We start from the raw sequence: 15,716 nt of genomic DNA, 5'->3' as shown, positions 1-15,716 counted from the left end.
AATGTTAAGAAAATCATAAGGAAAAGAAAATATTTATATTACTGTACTGTATCAAAAAAAATCTGCGTATAAGTAGGCCCACATAATTCAAACCTATGTTGTTCAAGGGTCAACTGTATGTTGTGAGCTTTTGTTGAGAATGAAAGTCACTCATTTCCTGCATTGTCTTTTGGTATCAAGTGAAGGTGAATTTTACAAATTCAATAATCATCTTCAAATGCCTGTTATGTGCAAAGCACTGTGAGAAGGGTTTGGTGTACATAAAGATGAGTTGGTTGTGGGTCCTTGGATTTATTCCCCTGCTGTGAAGGTATTAGTAGTCTAGCATAGGAGACCAATGTGGGTATAAATTGCTAAATTGGAAGTAAGATATTAAGATCAGAAGTGGAGGGCAAATTGCTAAAGAAATGGGTAGGAGCAAATACTTTGTTCTGTAGAAGAGAGGGATCTGAGAACCCTGAGAGAAGAATGCTCTGAACTGATATTTAGGAACAGATAGGATTTCAGCAGATAAGGGAGAGAGGTTGTATGCAAGATGGAGAGAAACAGAGCAAAGGCTGGGGGTCAGGAAAGAGCTGAGTATGTGCTGGGGTATTGCACGCAGTCTGGTTTGGCAGGAAAATGGTATCCAGGAGGGATATAGAGGGCAGTGAGCCTGCAAAGATTATCTGGCATTGGCCATGCTTGTATACTTGGAAAGGCCCAAGACAAGATAAATATTAACCCGTATTGAATTTTAGAGTAGCAGGAAAGTGGTCAAGAGCATGAACTTTAGAATCAGCAGCCGCAGGTTATCATTTTGGCTCTAGTACTTAAAAGCAATGAGACCTGGTATAGATTTCTTAGTCCACCTGAACAACTTCTTCCTCTGTGGTGTGGGGATAATTGCAATACTTATTCTGAGGATTAAATGAGAGAGAGTAATCTAGACAGATACCCGGTATTGAATGAGAGGACTCTGTGTTAATATTAGCTGATATTTCATAATAATTTTATGCATTCATTTAAGAAATTTAACTCTTCACTCAAATAGCGTGCATTTCTTCAGTACCATTGATGACTCATTTGTTCCAGAGGATGAATCACCAAGAATATAAAAAGAACAGAATGTTCAGAATATTATTTGTACCTGTTTAGTTTTACAGGTGTTGTATATTAATGTAACTTCTTGCCTTAGTTTGGACTGGTATAGCAAGATATCATAGTCTGGTTGGCTTAAACAACAGACATTTATTTCTCACACTTCTAGAGGCTGAGAAGTCCAAGATCAAGGGGTTGAATATTGAGCATCCTTCTCACTGTGACATCACCAAATGGGAAGGGCTTTCTGGGGTCTATTTTTTTTTTTTAAGATTTTATTTATTTGAGAGAGAGAGCGAGAGAGAGCACAAACCAGGGTGAGAGGCAGAGGGAGAAGCCGACTGATTTCCCACTGAGAGGGAGCCCAATGGGAGGCTTGATCCTAGGACCCTGAGATCGTGATGTGAGCTGAAGGCAGACACTTAACTGACTGAGCCACCCAGGTGCCCCTCTAGGGTCTGTTTTATAAGGGCACTCTTCTCATTTGTGAGGGCACCACCCACAAGGGCTAATCACCTTCCGAAGATCCCAGGTCCAAATACCATCACATTGGGAATTAAGCTTCAATGTATGAATTTTGGGGGGAACAAAACATTCAGTCTATAATATTCGCTAGTATTTACTGAGTGCCTGTCATGTGTTCAATGTCAAGCTAGGATCTGTAGGAGAATATAACACACAATCCCTGTCTTCAAGAGGCTAATGATTTAGTTGGGGAGGAACAAAAAATAGCATATTTTTGTTATAGACAAAGCCACAGTTTTATCTTATGCTCAGATGTGTTATTTCTTAGACAAGTGTTAGTCTTGAGAGGACCGGATGTACCATTTCTTTTTTTTTTTTTTTTTTTTTTTTAATTTTTTATTTTTTATAAACATATATTTTTATTTCTTAAGAGCACAACACTCCTTATGGAAATGGGAATTTATATTGCTTTAAAACAGCAATATAAAATAGTAGATAACTAGGAACTACTTTTTTTAGAGTTTATTTTTGCGCACGTGAGAGCCCTGTGTTTTATTTGATTAGTACAAAATACAGTCTAAAACTTATCTCTGAAAACAGCATTTTCTAAATATTCGATCTTTTCTTTTTCTCTCTTTTTAAATATCAGGTATCAAATTGTAGTAGAAATAATCCAAGCAACTACAATTAGCAGCTTTCCCCAGCTGAAGAGGCACAAGGGTAAGAACCAGTTTGTTTTCTTCAGTTATATATTCTAAAAGTTCTCAGTCTACCCTGGTCTTTGCTTTTGTCAGAATATTGGCAAGTATGAGCATTCTTCTGGCTTATATTTAGGTACTTTCAATTTATTAAAATAATAGTATATCAGCAGCATTAGAGAAAGTAAATATAAATAACTTCATGCTAACAAAAACCCCTGTTTGTATTTCTGTGTTTCTTTGAACTTTATTCATCTGTCATCATAATTTTTCAAAGATTGAAATCACTGGTATAGAGTGCTTCTGTTTTTAAAGTAAGCATAATTTTACAGTTTTTTCTCATTAAAATTTAATCTTAATATTCATGAATATTTTTAACTTGAAACATAATGATAGTTATTTAAATGACTCCAGTGAGTTGATATTTCATAATTTCCTTAATCTTTTCCTTTAGTTAAGATTTGTATTGTAAATAGCTTCTCTCCTCCTTCTACATTAAAAAAAAAAAAAAAAAAAAAAAAGTTCTTTATTTTTCCTATTTGTTTCTCTTCAGGTGAGATTTTCACCCCAGCATGATAGGAATAATTAAGGTATAAAGCTGGCTCTTAAATCCCTTAAAGTTAGCCTGGGGCTAACGTATCTACTGTCATATATGAAGTTGAAGGTCATGCCATTATTTAGAGTGCAGATCTTGATTTGTGTCTGAGAGGTAGCAAACAGCCCTGACCTTGTAGGCTGGCCTTTCCATGAAAATCTGCAGGCCCACTCAAGTCCCATCAGGGAGCAGAATGTTAAAAGGACAAGTTGGGCCAGAGCCTTAAAATGGGGTCCCAGGTTTCTGAGTGGCACAGAGGCAACAGGAAGCTTGGCCTGAGGTCTATTACCTGTGTCTGAGTCACTGACCAAGGTAAAAAGAGATGAAGGTATAGACTAGAAAGAAGCACTAATTCTTAATCTCTGCCCAGTAAGGAAGATTGTACAAATTTGTTCATTCAAAAAAGGTTTACTGAACACCAGTGAGGCGATGATGATCTAATAATGGACAAAACAAAATCTCTGCATTCATCAAGCCCTAAATTGAGATTGGGAGGCAATCAGACAATGAGCACATCAAATAAACAGTGTTTTAGACAGTGAAACGTGCCCTGGAGAAAAACAAAGCTGTGAGATGGTATGTATGGAAGGGAATCCTGGCCCAGCTGGAGGGGGAGGAAGATTAGTATTCAGATAGGGTTGTCGGGGAAGACCTCACCTATGTGCTGACCTGGGTGCAAAGACCTGGGGACCTGAGGGTATCTGTGGAAGGACAGGTGCACAACTCTGAGGCAGAAGCATGCAGGGCTTGCTTGAGTTGCTTGTGTGGCTGAAAAGGGGTGAAATGGGGGAGATCAGAGTTGGCACAGGATCCCATTCCGAAGGGCCTTACTGGTACTGCTGGGACTTTGGCTTTTAGTCATCATGAGGAAGGACGTTTATGGCAGTTTACTAGGGCTGCCATAACAAAGTAGCATAGACCAAGTGTCTTAGGCAACAGAGCTTTATTTTCTCACAGTTCTGGAGCCTGGAAGTCCATGAAGGTATCCCTGGGGTCTGCAGTGTTGGTCCTTCCTGAGGACTGTGAGGGAAGGGTCTGTTTGTGCCTTACTTCTTGGCTTCTAGTTGGCCTTCTCTCTCTGTCTTCACTTTGTCTTCCCTCTGCCCTGGTCTTTGAATTTCCTGTTTTTTTTTTTTGTTGTTGTTGTTTTTAATGAATCTTATTTTTTTTTTAAGATTTTATTTATTATTTGACAGACAGAGATCACAAGTAGGCAGAGAGGCAGACAGAGAGAGAGAAAGGAAGAAGCAGGCTCCCTGCTGAGCAGAGAGCCCAATGAGGGGCTCGATTCCAGGACCCTGGGATCATGACCTGAGCTGAAGGCAGAGGCTTTAACCCACTGAGCCACCCAGGCGCCCCTGAATTTCCTGTTCTTGAAAGGACACTAGCCTTTCTGGATGAGGGTCCATGCTAATGGCCCCATTTTCACTTAATCACCACTGTAAAGATACTGTCTCCAAATATGGTCATTCTGAAGCCCTGGGGGTTAGGACTTCGTGAATTTGAGTGTGGGAGGGGGCCCATACAATGTTGTCAGACATTGTCAGTGACACTGCTTACTTTCATGCTTCTATTTGCCATTTGAGCTGCTCTCAACTGTCTTGGGTATTCTGGCTTCCTTCTATCAAGCATTGGGAAAAAGGCAGACAGGCTGAGTTCATTTGGGGCCTTTGAGCTATTTTGCCTTGGGACAGAAAACAGAGGAGACCTGTTTGCTTCTCTGAGGTCACTGTTTAAGAGTGATTATCATCATGTCCACAGAGTGTAATACTCAAACAGATTTTAGTCTTCTTGCTTTTTGCAAAGATAAACTGTCAACATTAGTCTTTTATTACTTAGTGTTTAACATGAACATTTAACATGAGAATGTATGCACATTTTAGGTATATAAGGACAAATTCATTGCTAGGAATGTATTCTTTTTTTCTTTTTTAAAAGATTTTATTTATTTATTTGACACAGAGAGAGATCACAAGTAGGGAGAGAGGCAGGCAGAGAGGGGGTGGGTAGCAGGCTCCCTGCTGAGCAGAGTACCCGATGTGGGGCTCAATCCCAGGACCCTGGGATCATGACCTAAACTGAAGGCAGAGGCTTTAACTCACTGAGCCACCCAGGCATCCCTAAGAATGTATTCTTAATTTGATGTATTCTGGTTGAATTTTGATTATAACTTAAGTATTCAGTTTATTATATGTATTAGTTTCCTAGGACTGCCATAGCAAAGTACCACAAACTGGGTGGCTTAAGAAAGAAAAATGCATTCTGTCACGGTTCTAGAGGCTTGAAGTCCCAAGCCAAGGTGTTAGCGGGGCCATGTTCTCTCTGAATGCTCTAGGGAAGACTCTCTTTCACACTGTTCTCTTAGCTCTTGGTGTTGTCAGCAGTCCTTGGTCTTGAACACATGTCACTCCAGTCCCTGCCTCTATCATTATTACATGGCATTTTCCTTGAGTTGTTGTCTCTTTTTTCTTATACAGATACCAGTCATACTGGATTAAGACCCACCTTAATTAAAATGAGCTCATCTAAACTTAGTACATCTGCAAAGATCATATTTCCAAATAAGGTCACATTCACGGGTACCAGGGTTTAGGACTTCAACATATCTTTTGGGGGGATATAGCTCAACCAACAGTGATATAACTGATATGTTCGAGATAACACTGTAGTGACGTTTTTGTGAAAATGCTACAAACATTTATTTTCAGTAAGCTCTCTGACCACATTAAGATGTGCTTCATTACTCTTCTTTTGGGTTAATTCTGGTACTGTAGTTAACTTTTCTAAATTAGTCTCTTGGGACACCTGGGTGGCTCAGTCGGTTGCCATCTGACTCTTAATTTCAGCTCAGGTCATGATCTCAGGGTCCTGAGATCAAGCCTCGCATTGGCCTCCATGCTGAGCAGGGAGTCTGCTTGAGATTCTCTCTCTCCCTCTGCCCCATCCTTACTTTCTCTCTCTCTAAGATAAATAAATAAATCTTGAAAAAAAAATTAGTCTCTTTTAAAGCCTATAGTAGGGTTCGAAGTAAGAAATAAAATAGCAGCAAAATGTAGGATAGTTGAAACCATTAGGTGATTTCAGCCACAGTGTGTCTTCATGTCCAGAACAAAGAGAATTTCCGTGGAATCCGCACTCTGACAAAATGTGTGGGTCTGTATAAGAATGAAGGGAAGCATAGTAGGGGGAAAAAGGGGGTAAATTGGATTGCATTAGAAATTAAAAACGTGTGCTGTATCATAAGAAAGTAAAAAGACAACCTACAGAATGAAAGAATATTTGCAAATCCTATATCTGATTGTATCCAGAATATATAAGGAGCTTCTACAATTCCATAATCAGAAGACAGTGTAATTGAAAAATGGGCCGAGGATTTGCATAGACATATACAAATGGCTAATAAGCACATGAAAATATGCCCTGCTTCATTCTATACTAGGGAAATGCAAATTAGAACTAATAGGAGATAACCAGTTTACACTTGGTAGAATGGCTAAAATTAAAAAAAAAAAAAATGGTATTATGTGTTGGTAACGATGTGAGGAAATTGGAACTTGTATACGTTGGTGGAAGAGATGGAAAACAGTCTGGCAGTTCTCCAAAATGTTAAACAGAATTACCATGAGACCTAGAGTTTCCATTCCTAAGTATATACCTAAGAGAAATGAAAACATACACCCACAGAAAAACCTGTGCTTGAATGTTTGTAGTGGTGTTATTCATAATAGACAAAAAGTAGAAACAACCCAATAGCCATGAACAAAATGTAGTATATCCATACAATGGAATATCATTCAGCAGTAAAAGGAGTTGATTCATAAAATACATAAGTGAGTATTACACATACTACAGCCTGAATAAACCTGAAAACATTTTGATAAGTGAAAAAACCAGTTATAAAAGGCCACATACTGTATAATTCCCTTCATATGAAATTCCCAGAATAGGCAGATCTATACTGACAGAAAGTAGATTATTGGTTACTTGGGGCCCTCAGCATAGATATTGGCATGGGAAGTGAGTATGAGGGCTGGTGGGTACAAGGTTTCTTTTGGGAGTGATGCAAATATTCTTTCACATTCAGATTGTGGTGATGGTTGTATGACCCTGAATATACTAAAAACTACTGAACTGTGTGTGGTAAATGGGTGAATTTTATTTTTATTTATTTTCTTAATAAAGATTTTATTTTATTTGACACAGAGAGAGAGAGAGATCACAAGTAGGCAGAGAGGGAGGCAGAGAGAGAGGGGGAAGCCGACTCCCCGCTGAGCAGAGAGCCCTATGTGGTACTCGATCCCAGGACCCTGACATCATGACCTGAGCTGAAGGTAGAGGCTTAATGCACTGAGCCACCCAGATGCCCCAAATGGGTGAATTTTAGAGTGTGTGAGTTATATCTCAGTAAAACTGTCTAAAAAAGGAATGAGAAGGTAGAGACTAAAAATTCAGCTCGTGGCAAAACTAACTTAAGTGAGTGGCTGCCATATTGGACTATAGGACCTAATCAGGAATTTCTAGGAGTTTTTAGCACTTTCAATAACTAAATGAAGTAGCATGTTCAAATATCTAGGCTCATCTCTGGCAGGCAAATGCTTAGTAGAGTCGAACTTGAATAATAAGTAAAGTTATTTTATAAAAGCTTTTTGGTGAAATGTATTTCTGTTTTTAAGTTTATTCTAAATTCTAATTGGTCCTTCTGGTTTATCTGATTTGGCTTTGAGCCAGAGAATTTCTTTTTCAGAGTCTAGGACTCTGCTTCTTGTGTATGTAAAACTAGCTTGAAACAACTTTATAGGCTTAGAGTGTGGGCAGAGTGGTCTCCATTCAAAGGGGACTTCACATTGGGCTCAGAGGACACGTGCTGGAGAACTGAGTAGGGAGAACCAGCTCTTGTATTGCTTCACAAAGCAAACTCTCACATTTCATGTACCTGCAGGTAACATATAATAGTGGGGAATTGAGTGTGACCAAAACAAAGATTTTTATAATTATCTTTCCAGGTTAGTCTGTGTATCACTAGAATGGTTTGATAGAATATTTACATTATATTTTTATTGACTAGTTCTATTTAAATAGGGTGTTCAATATTTTTATGTTATTTGAGTTACTAGATCTTCTAAATCTTATAGCAATTCATTTTTGATAAGTAATTAAAATTTTTCTCCCTAGTTGTATTCAGGTTATGGTTAATGATTCAGATCTATTTATGTTCCTATTTCTATAATAAAACATTTCAGTGTAGTGCCATTGCACATTATAGCTCTAACAAGGTAGAGAAACCATGTAATGCACAATCACATATAAATGGAAATAGAAAAATGAAAGTTCATTGTGTATGAAGTAGATTTCATTTCTTTTGAGGGACAGAGTACAAGTGGAGGAAGGGGCAGAGGGAGAGAGAATTTCAGGCAAACTCCGTCCTGGGCATGGAGCTTGAACTGGGACTCAATTCCACAACCCCACGATCCCTAGATCATAATGTGAGCTGAAACCAAGAGCCAGATGCTCAACTGAGTGAGCCATCCAGGAACCCCTATTTATGAAATCTTTTGAAGTATTTTTGGAGTATTCTCACTGTCAGGGTGATGCAATGTCTGGGAATGAGGTATTCTAGTCTGGGACCTGGATAATGGTAGTGTGAGGACAGGATTGACAGGAAGACTATGAAGGAAAATGGCCTACTTGCTGACTGATTGGATGTAAAGAAGAATCAGAGCATGGGAAATTATCCTGCTGGTACAGCCTGCTGACTTTACCCATGAGGAAATGGCTATCTGGAGAAGTTAGAGACCCTAACTTCTAGTCTGCAGCTGTTCTATAATATTCCATTGCTTCAGACTGGTGAAGTGGTTTAGGGTAGACAAGAAACCTTGTTCAAGTGAGCTTCTCTTGCAAGCTTCCTCATGAAACCTGGATACATCCTAGGACTCAGTTTTTTCAGTCTTCAGATTGAGGCTCTGCATGGTCATACAGGGTTTCTCAGTGAACACATCAGAAGAGTTAAGGAATGTATATGGGGGACTGGTTTTGGACATTCTGGATGTGCAGGACTGGAGGAGAGGGAAGTGCTTGTTTGATTTATTTTGCTCAACATCAGTCAGAGAAAGACAAATACCATATGATTTCACTCATATGTGGAATTTAAGAAACAGAACAGGTGAACATAGTGGAAGGGGAAAGAAAAATAAATAAGACAAAATCAGAGAGGGAGACACAGCATAGGAGACTTAACTGTAAGAAACAAATTGAGTTGCTGGAGTGGAGGTGGGTGGGGGATTGGGTAGCTGGGTGACGGGTACTAAGGAGGGCACGGGATGGAATGAGCACAGGATGTTACCTGCAACTCAACTCTACCTCTGAAACTAAAAGTATACTATATGTTAATTAACTTATTTTAAATAAATAAATAGTACCCATTTGGCATTTCGAATCTGGGATTCACACTGTGGAGAAAAGATGCAACCCTGCAGAGAAATATTTGCATGTTACCAGTGTAGAGATAACAGTCTTCTATTCATGCTGTCTCCAAGTCACTTATCTTTGCAGAACTGATGCTGTGTTCTCCATTATCAGAGGAGAGCACTGTATACCAGTCTGAAGTGACTTCCCCTAATTCATAATATCATCTGCTGCCTCACTGTATAAGTTCATTAATGTGGCTTCCCTTTTTAAATAATTGGGTTGTTATAATTTAAGTGCACATACTTTCTTGTAAAAGAGGAAGATCAAATTTAGTATTCCCCACTGTCCTTACTTTTTCTTTTAACTGAATATTCAATAACATATCAAGTCTCACAGTATGTGAGATCTAGAGTTTTAATGTATGGCTGGCTCATAAAAGGTACTTTAAAAACTGGTTCTAGGTAGCTCCTGTATCGTTCCTCAAATTGATCTTTTCAAACAAATTTGTCTGTTTATTTTCCTCCCTGTTAAAGTCATTAAGGAAAGTTAAATTTTTAGCATTATAGTCTCCCCAAAACCCAATTATTGAGTTGCTTTTAGTGATCTTTGAATTTTAGGGATAGTGTGCTTTAGTGAAAATAGGCAAAGAATCAGGGAAAAACCTCAGGCACAGAATCAGGCAAAGAATCGGGCAGAGTTGGGGAAAGACCTCAGTCATAAAGTTAACTTCTTGCTACAAGCTGCACCTACCTGGACTGGTTTCCTTCAACCTAGAAAATCAGGCTGTGCTCATTTCTGTCTTCGAGTGACCATGTAGTAATGTTAGGTTGTGTGTGCTGTTGTAAGCACTTCCATTGCCAGTGCTGTTTCTCCTTAGTTTCGCGTTCTTTCTGTGAGTGGGAAGCTGAAGTTTTAAAAAAAGAACGAACAGATGGAAGATCCTACGAATATTTAGATTCAACCTAGGGTTGAGAAATTTATTTATGAATGTAGTGATATGTGTGTACTATAAATATAGTTTTGTAGTTACATATAAAGATGTTTCTGGCAAATCTTTTTTTAAAAAGATTTATTTATTTATTTTAGAGGGAGAGAGTGAGCATGAGCAGGAGGGACAAAGGGAGAGGGAGAGACAGTCTAAAGCAGACTATGCTGAAGGCGGAGCCCGATGTGGGGCTCTATCTCATGATGCTGAGATCGTGGGAAATCAAGAGTTGGATGCTCAACTGACTGTACCTCCCAGGTGCCCCCCCCCTCTTTAAAAGATTTATTTACTCAGAGAGAAAGAGAGCATGCACATGCACTGAGTGTGGGGAGGGGCAGAGGGAGACAGAATCCTGAAGCAGACTCCTAGCTGAGTGCAGAGCCTGGAGCAGGACCTTGAGCTGAAATTAAGAGTCGGCTGCTTAAGGACTGAGCCACCAAGGCACCCCAACTCTTTTTCAGTCAAAATCAATGACAACTAAGAAATGGGATGAATAGTGAAAATACTTTGAACATATTAGGAAAAAATATTTGTATAACACTGGGAGAAATTACCTGACTGCTTGTAAGGAACCAGCCAGATAACTCAGGATGACAAAGGACAGCCTGGGGGCTATTTTACTTTGTATACTTATGAAGTATACAAGGCTTTTTTAAGTCTTCAACAAACTCCAACAAATCCACATAAAACTCTGCGTGTGTTTTAGATTCACTGTAGATTAGTATATCACAGATTAGGAACAGATTATCCTCTTTAACAAGGTAGAAGTTTTAATTTTATTTTTGATGGCTTTTTTGGGAGGAGATTTTTATCTTTTCAAGGAATAAGGCATCAAATTATTTTTTATATGTTTACAGAGCTTCAGGGGTTTAATGATATGATATGATATGATATGATATGATACTGATATGATTCTAGGGAAAATAAGTCCTAGAAAGAAAAATCATATTATCAAACTCATTTCCTTGTGTTATAGGTAAGAAAATTTTATTAGCTATAGTTAGGGGGAAAAGATCTTAGAGTAAACTTAAAAACACTAAATATTGAAACAATTAGTCTCAGAAGATTTAGTTTGTTCACAATATTTTCTTGCCTCTGACCTTATTTTATCATTCATCCTGACCAAATGTATTAACTGAGACCTGAGTTTTCCCAATTAATGACCTTAACTGCTTGTTGGTCATGGAATTTAGGAAGTTTAGCCAAGTCCAGCTGGCTAACTTCAGTGAACTTTTTTCAATCTTCATTTTGTTTGACTATTTGGTGCATTTGACATTGTTGACTATACTGGCTAACACTTTGTCTCATTCTTACTTGTTTTTCTGCTTGCTTATTCTTCTATGTTGGCCTTTAAATGTTGGAGTTCCTCAGTATTTGTTTCTCACGCTCTCATTATTTTATACCTGTATGGTCCAATATAAGAGCTATTAAATTAATTAAAGGTAAATACAAATTTAACTCAGTTCCTTAACATACCAGCCACATTTCAGTTGTTCGGTAACCATATGTGGCTACCATATTGGATAGCACAGAATGAACATTTCCATCACCACAGGAAATTCTGTTGGGTAGCACTGCCTCTACCCTTTATCTGGCTAGTCTTCTCTTTCCCTTATCTATATGCCGATAAGTCTCCAAATTTCTAACTACAGAAACTCCATTCTCTACTTTTCTACTTATTCAGTGTTTTTGTTTGGATATCAGAAAGGGACCTCCAAATGAAAATGTCCAAATCAAAGTACCACATAACTGGTCCCCCTCTTAGTTTCTTGTTTCAGTGAATGGGAATACTGTCTGTCCATATACCATAAAGTAGGAGTAATTTCTTTCAACATGTACTATGTAGTCCATTACTGTCATACAGATTGTCCTCCTAAATATATCTCAACTCTGTTCTCTTTTACACAACCATCTTCCAGTGCCACTCTTTCTTGAACAGTGGTAATAGCTTCTTAATTGGTCTCCTTCTATCTACTCCTGCCCCTATTTAATATATTTTTTCATATTGAAGTCACAATGATTAAAAAAATATGCAGATGTCATCATGTTACCTTCATGCTTCCAACCATTCATTGTCTTCCCATTGTTCTTAGACATGCAGCCTACAAGATTCCTGCTTGCTCTGGCCCCTGTTTCTGTCTTCAGCCTCATCTCTTGCCATTCCATTCCCTCTCATTGTACTCTAGCCACACTAATGTTTCTTTTTCCTCAACTCACCCTGATTCAGCCTCCTCATATTCCTTGCCCTTTTCTCTGATTCTTCTAAGAATGCTTACCCTCTTCTCAGTCTCACTCTGTGTAGGTGATTCCTATTTATCTTTATATTTTATCTCAAATGCGACATCTCTGATCACAGCCCCACTTTTCCTGATTCTGGGCAGATAAGAAAGCTCTTGAATTTTTAGGAACCCTCTTATCAGTAGAGAATAATATACTCTGGAGGAAGTCATAATCACCAGAAGTAGGTCTTTAGTCATTCAGCAAATATTTTTTTGAGTGCCATTATGTGTTAGGCACAGCTGTGTAATGAAAAAAAACTGTCTCTGACCTTAAGGAGATCATAATCTGACAAGGAGACAGGGAGACACACATACAGAATTATAATACAATTTGATAAATGTAGTGAGACTTACCTGTTCAGAATTTAGTGATGGAACAGAAGTGTCGAGCAGGCAGCTCTACCTGGAACAGAGGTCAGGAAAGACTTTTTCTTAAGAGTAGCAGCATTGAGATGGAAAGATTGAGTCACCCTTGTTTTCTTCTGGGTTTATCAGGTGGAAATGGGTAAATGGTACCACATGTCTACAGACAAAGAAGAGAGGTGTGGAATGGGCTCCTGTGTATAAGCTTTGTCAGGTGAGACACTGTGCTGGTGCTTGGCATGTAATGAAGAAGTAAGGCTTGATAGGAAGACAGGGGCTGATGCTAAAGAAACTTGTAAGCTATCCTAAGAAGTTTGGGCTAAATCCGGTAGAACAGTGGTTTTCAAACTACAGTGTATATCAGGATCACGTGGAGGGCTTGTTATAATGCAGATGCCCAGACCCTACCCCACAGTTTCTGATTCTGGAGATCTGGAGTGGGCCCAGGAGTTTGCAGTAATGCTGCTGCTACTTATCCAGGAACCACACTTTGAGAGCCACTGCTGTAGATTATGAAGAGCCATTAATGTATTAATGTTTATATTTTAGTACCCAACTCTTTAGCTTTTTATTTACAATTAGAACAGCCAGAGTAATAGTCTGTTGAAATAAGTGAACTGCTATGGTCTGAATGTTCATGTTTCCCCAATTTTTTAAAAAAAGATTTTATTTATTCATTTGACAGAGAAAGAAAGTACAAGCAGAGGTAATGGCCGGCAGAGGTAGAGAAAGCAGGGAGCCTAATGTGGGACTTTTTCTCAGGACCCTAAGATCATGACTTGAGCCAAAGGCAGACACTTAACCTGGCCACCCAGGTACCCCAAGAATTGAGTTTTTAAATGACCCATGGTGGCCAGGTTTTCTGCCCCTGCCTTCTGTGTCATGCCGGTCCCTGGAAGGTCACAGACCTGACTGGCTTTATTGACCACACAGCCTTGCACCTCTTGGCAAAGGCTGGCCATGGATCTTGTGTCTCCCAAAATTCTTACACTGAAATCCTAACTCCCCCAAACATGATGGTATTAGGCGGTAACGCCTTTGGGAGGTATGTAACTCATGAGTGTGGAGCCCTAGTCCCACTAGTGTGGGACTCGTGCGGTACTTTTATCCAGAGGCTCCATGGAGATCCCTAGCTGCTTCTACCATGTAAACACATGGCATCTGCATCCTGGAAAGGGCCTTTCACTAGAACCTGCTCATGCTGGGACCCTGATCTTGGATTTCCAGTCTCCAGGACTGTGAGAAATAAATTTTTGTTGTTTATAGCCACCCAGTCTGTGTTAGAGGTGCCTGAACGAACTAAGACACTGGCCAACTATAGGAATTCTAAGTAGTACCGGGACACAGAGATTGTCCCTGCAGTTTGGTGGATATAAGTCTAGGATTACAGTTCCCTTTTTAAAGCCTTCTTTTCTGTTCTGAATCCTGAAATGTTATGAAGAATAGTTAAGGTGATTCACGAGTAACATGTATCCAGCTGATGACAACAAAGGACATGATGATGTTGATTTGAGTCTGCTAGAAACTGCAAAGTATAAATAGTATACACTGGGGAGTAATATACTCATAGTATAGGTGGGGAGGCTTTGGTCAAGTTGTGCAACTTTAGAGTTTAAATAGTTTTGGAATTGAATATATCAAGTAGAACTATAGAAGAACTTCAGAAAATATTACATATGTGTATGGATAAGAACCATAATGTTATCCATTATCCAATATTAGGAATTATTTTAATAAAGATAATATGTACCTTCTTTGTCTGATCTTGCGTTTAAAGATGCATTGAAAGAAGGGAGCTAATCTGTAGACTTTAGTGGACTTCTCACTCTTCTTCCTTGTGTTTTTGATGTGATCTGATTTTCTAGCATTGCAGTAATTTGATAAAAACAGATTTATCATGAAAAACAGATTTATGAATGACCTAAACTTAGAAGACACCTCAGCCCATGGCTACCGGGGCCCCTGCCAGAGTTTCTCCCTGCCCAGCCCTCATACCCTGAGTACTGCAACCTCTGCTATCCCTTCTCCAGCATCCCATCTGGCTCCCTGGACCCCCTCCGTCCTCTGCCTGGAGGGACTAAGGGCTCAGGGCACTTCCGTTACTCTCTATATAGTCCCAAAACATTATAGCCAGTCCTCTTACCACCTCTGTACCTCAAGAAAACTTTAATCATCACATATGATGGCACCCACATTTAAACAAATGAAGTTTAGGTCCAGAGATGGTAAATAATATGCCTGGTATAATTAGAACTAGTTAGTCACATATAGATTTGGAACTTGAACCCAGGTCTCCTGATTTTTAGTCCTGGTCTCTTCCCACCACACTGCTCACTCTCATGGGTAGATGTTATGAAAGTCTTGTTCAAAACTTAACAAATTATTGGGCTGGATCTCTGTTCTAAGTGTATGTCTTGTGCCTGTTCAACTCATGATTCCAGTTTGGGAGCAGGACTCTCTTAGTCTTGTGTGGATTTAGTTGATATGGCATTATTACTTTAAAAATGTATTGTAAGCATGTTGGAGGGCTTTAAACCAAAGGAAATGCTCGAAGTTTCAGTACTTGAGACATTTAAAGGAAGAAGAAAAGGTGTACTATAAGCCTCCCTGACCAGGCGTGGCTAGGTCAAACTACCAGCCCTCTGTAGTCTTTTCCACTATAACATGAGTACTTCTACCACCAGCTCCTGCTGTGAACTCTGCTTATTCCTCAAGTATGCTTTCTGCTAAAGTGGAGTGACACTTTAGACTGAAATTCAGGTGTTTGATGTGGTAAGAAAATTCCATTTGTTCTTTTTGAAAAAGAACATACTGGCCTCAAGTTGAAAAGTAAGATAAATATATAT

General features: G+C 39.1%; 1 protein-coding gene across 2 annotated transcripts in view; it reads left to right on the top strand.

The window, feature by feature from the left end:
- The window catches only part of SNX25 (sorting nexin 25), a 128,542-nt gene that overhangs the window by 60,021 nt on the left and 52,805 nt on the right, over positions 1-15,716 (top strand). For both annotated transcript variants that reach the window (XM_059155829.1, XM_059155830.1), the window contains exon 6: positions 2,195-2,265. In XM_059155829.1, coding sequence (XP_059011812.1) covers positions 2,195-2,265 — 71 coding nt within the window. The remainder of the gene's footprint in view (positions 1-2,194; positions 2,266-15,716) is intronic.

Source organism: Mustela lutreola, chromosome 18, assembly GCF_030435805.1.
Source record: "Mustela lutreola isolate mMusLut2 chromosome 18, mMusLut2.pri, whole genome shotgun sequence".
In the NCBI taxonomy this organism is placed as follows: domain Eukaryota; kingdom Metazoa; phylum Chordata; class Mammalia; order Carnivora; family Mustelidae; genus Mustela; species Mustela lutreola.
Note: the sequence above shows the minus strand (reverse complement) of the source record. Positions and strands in the feature narration are given on the sequence as shown.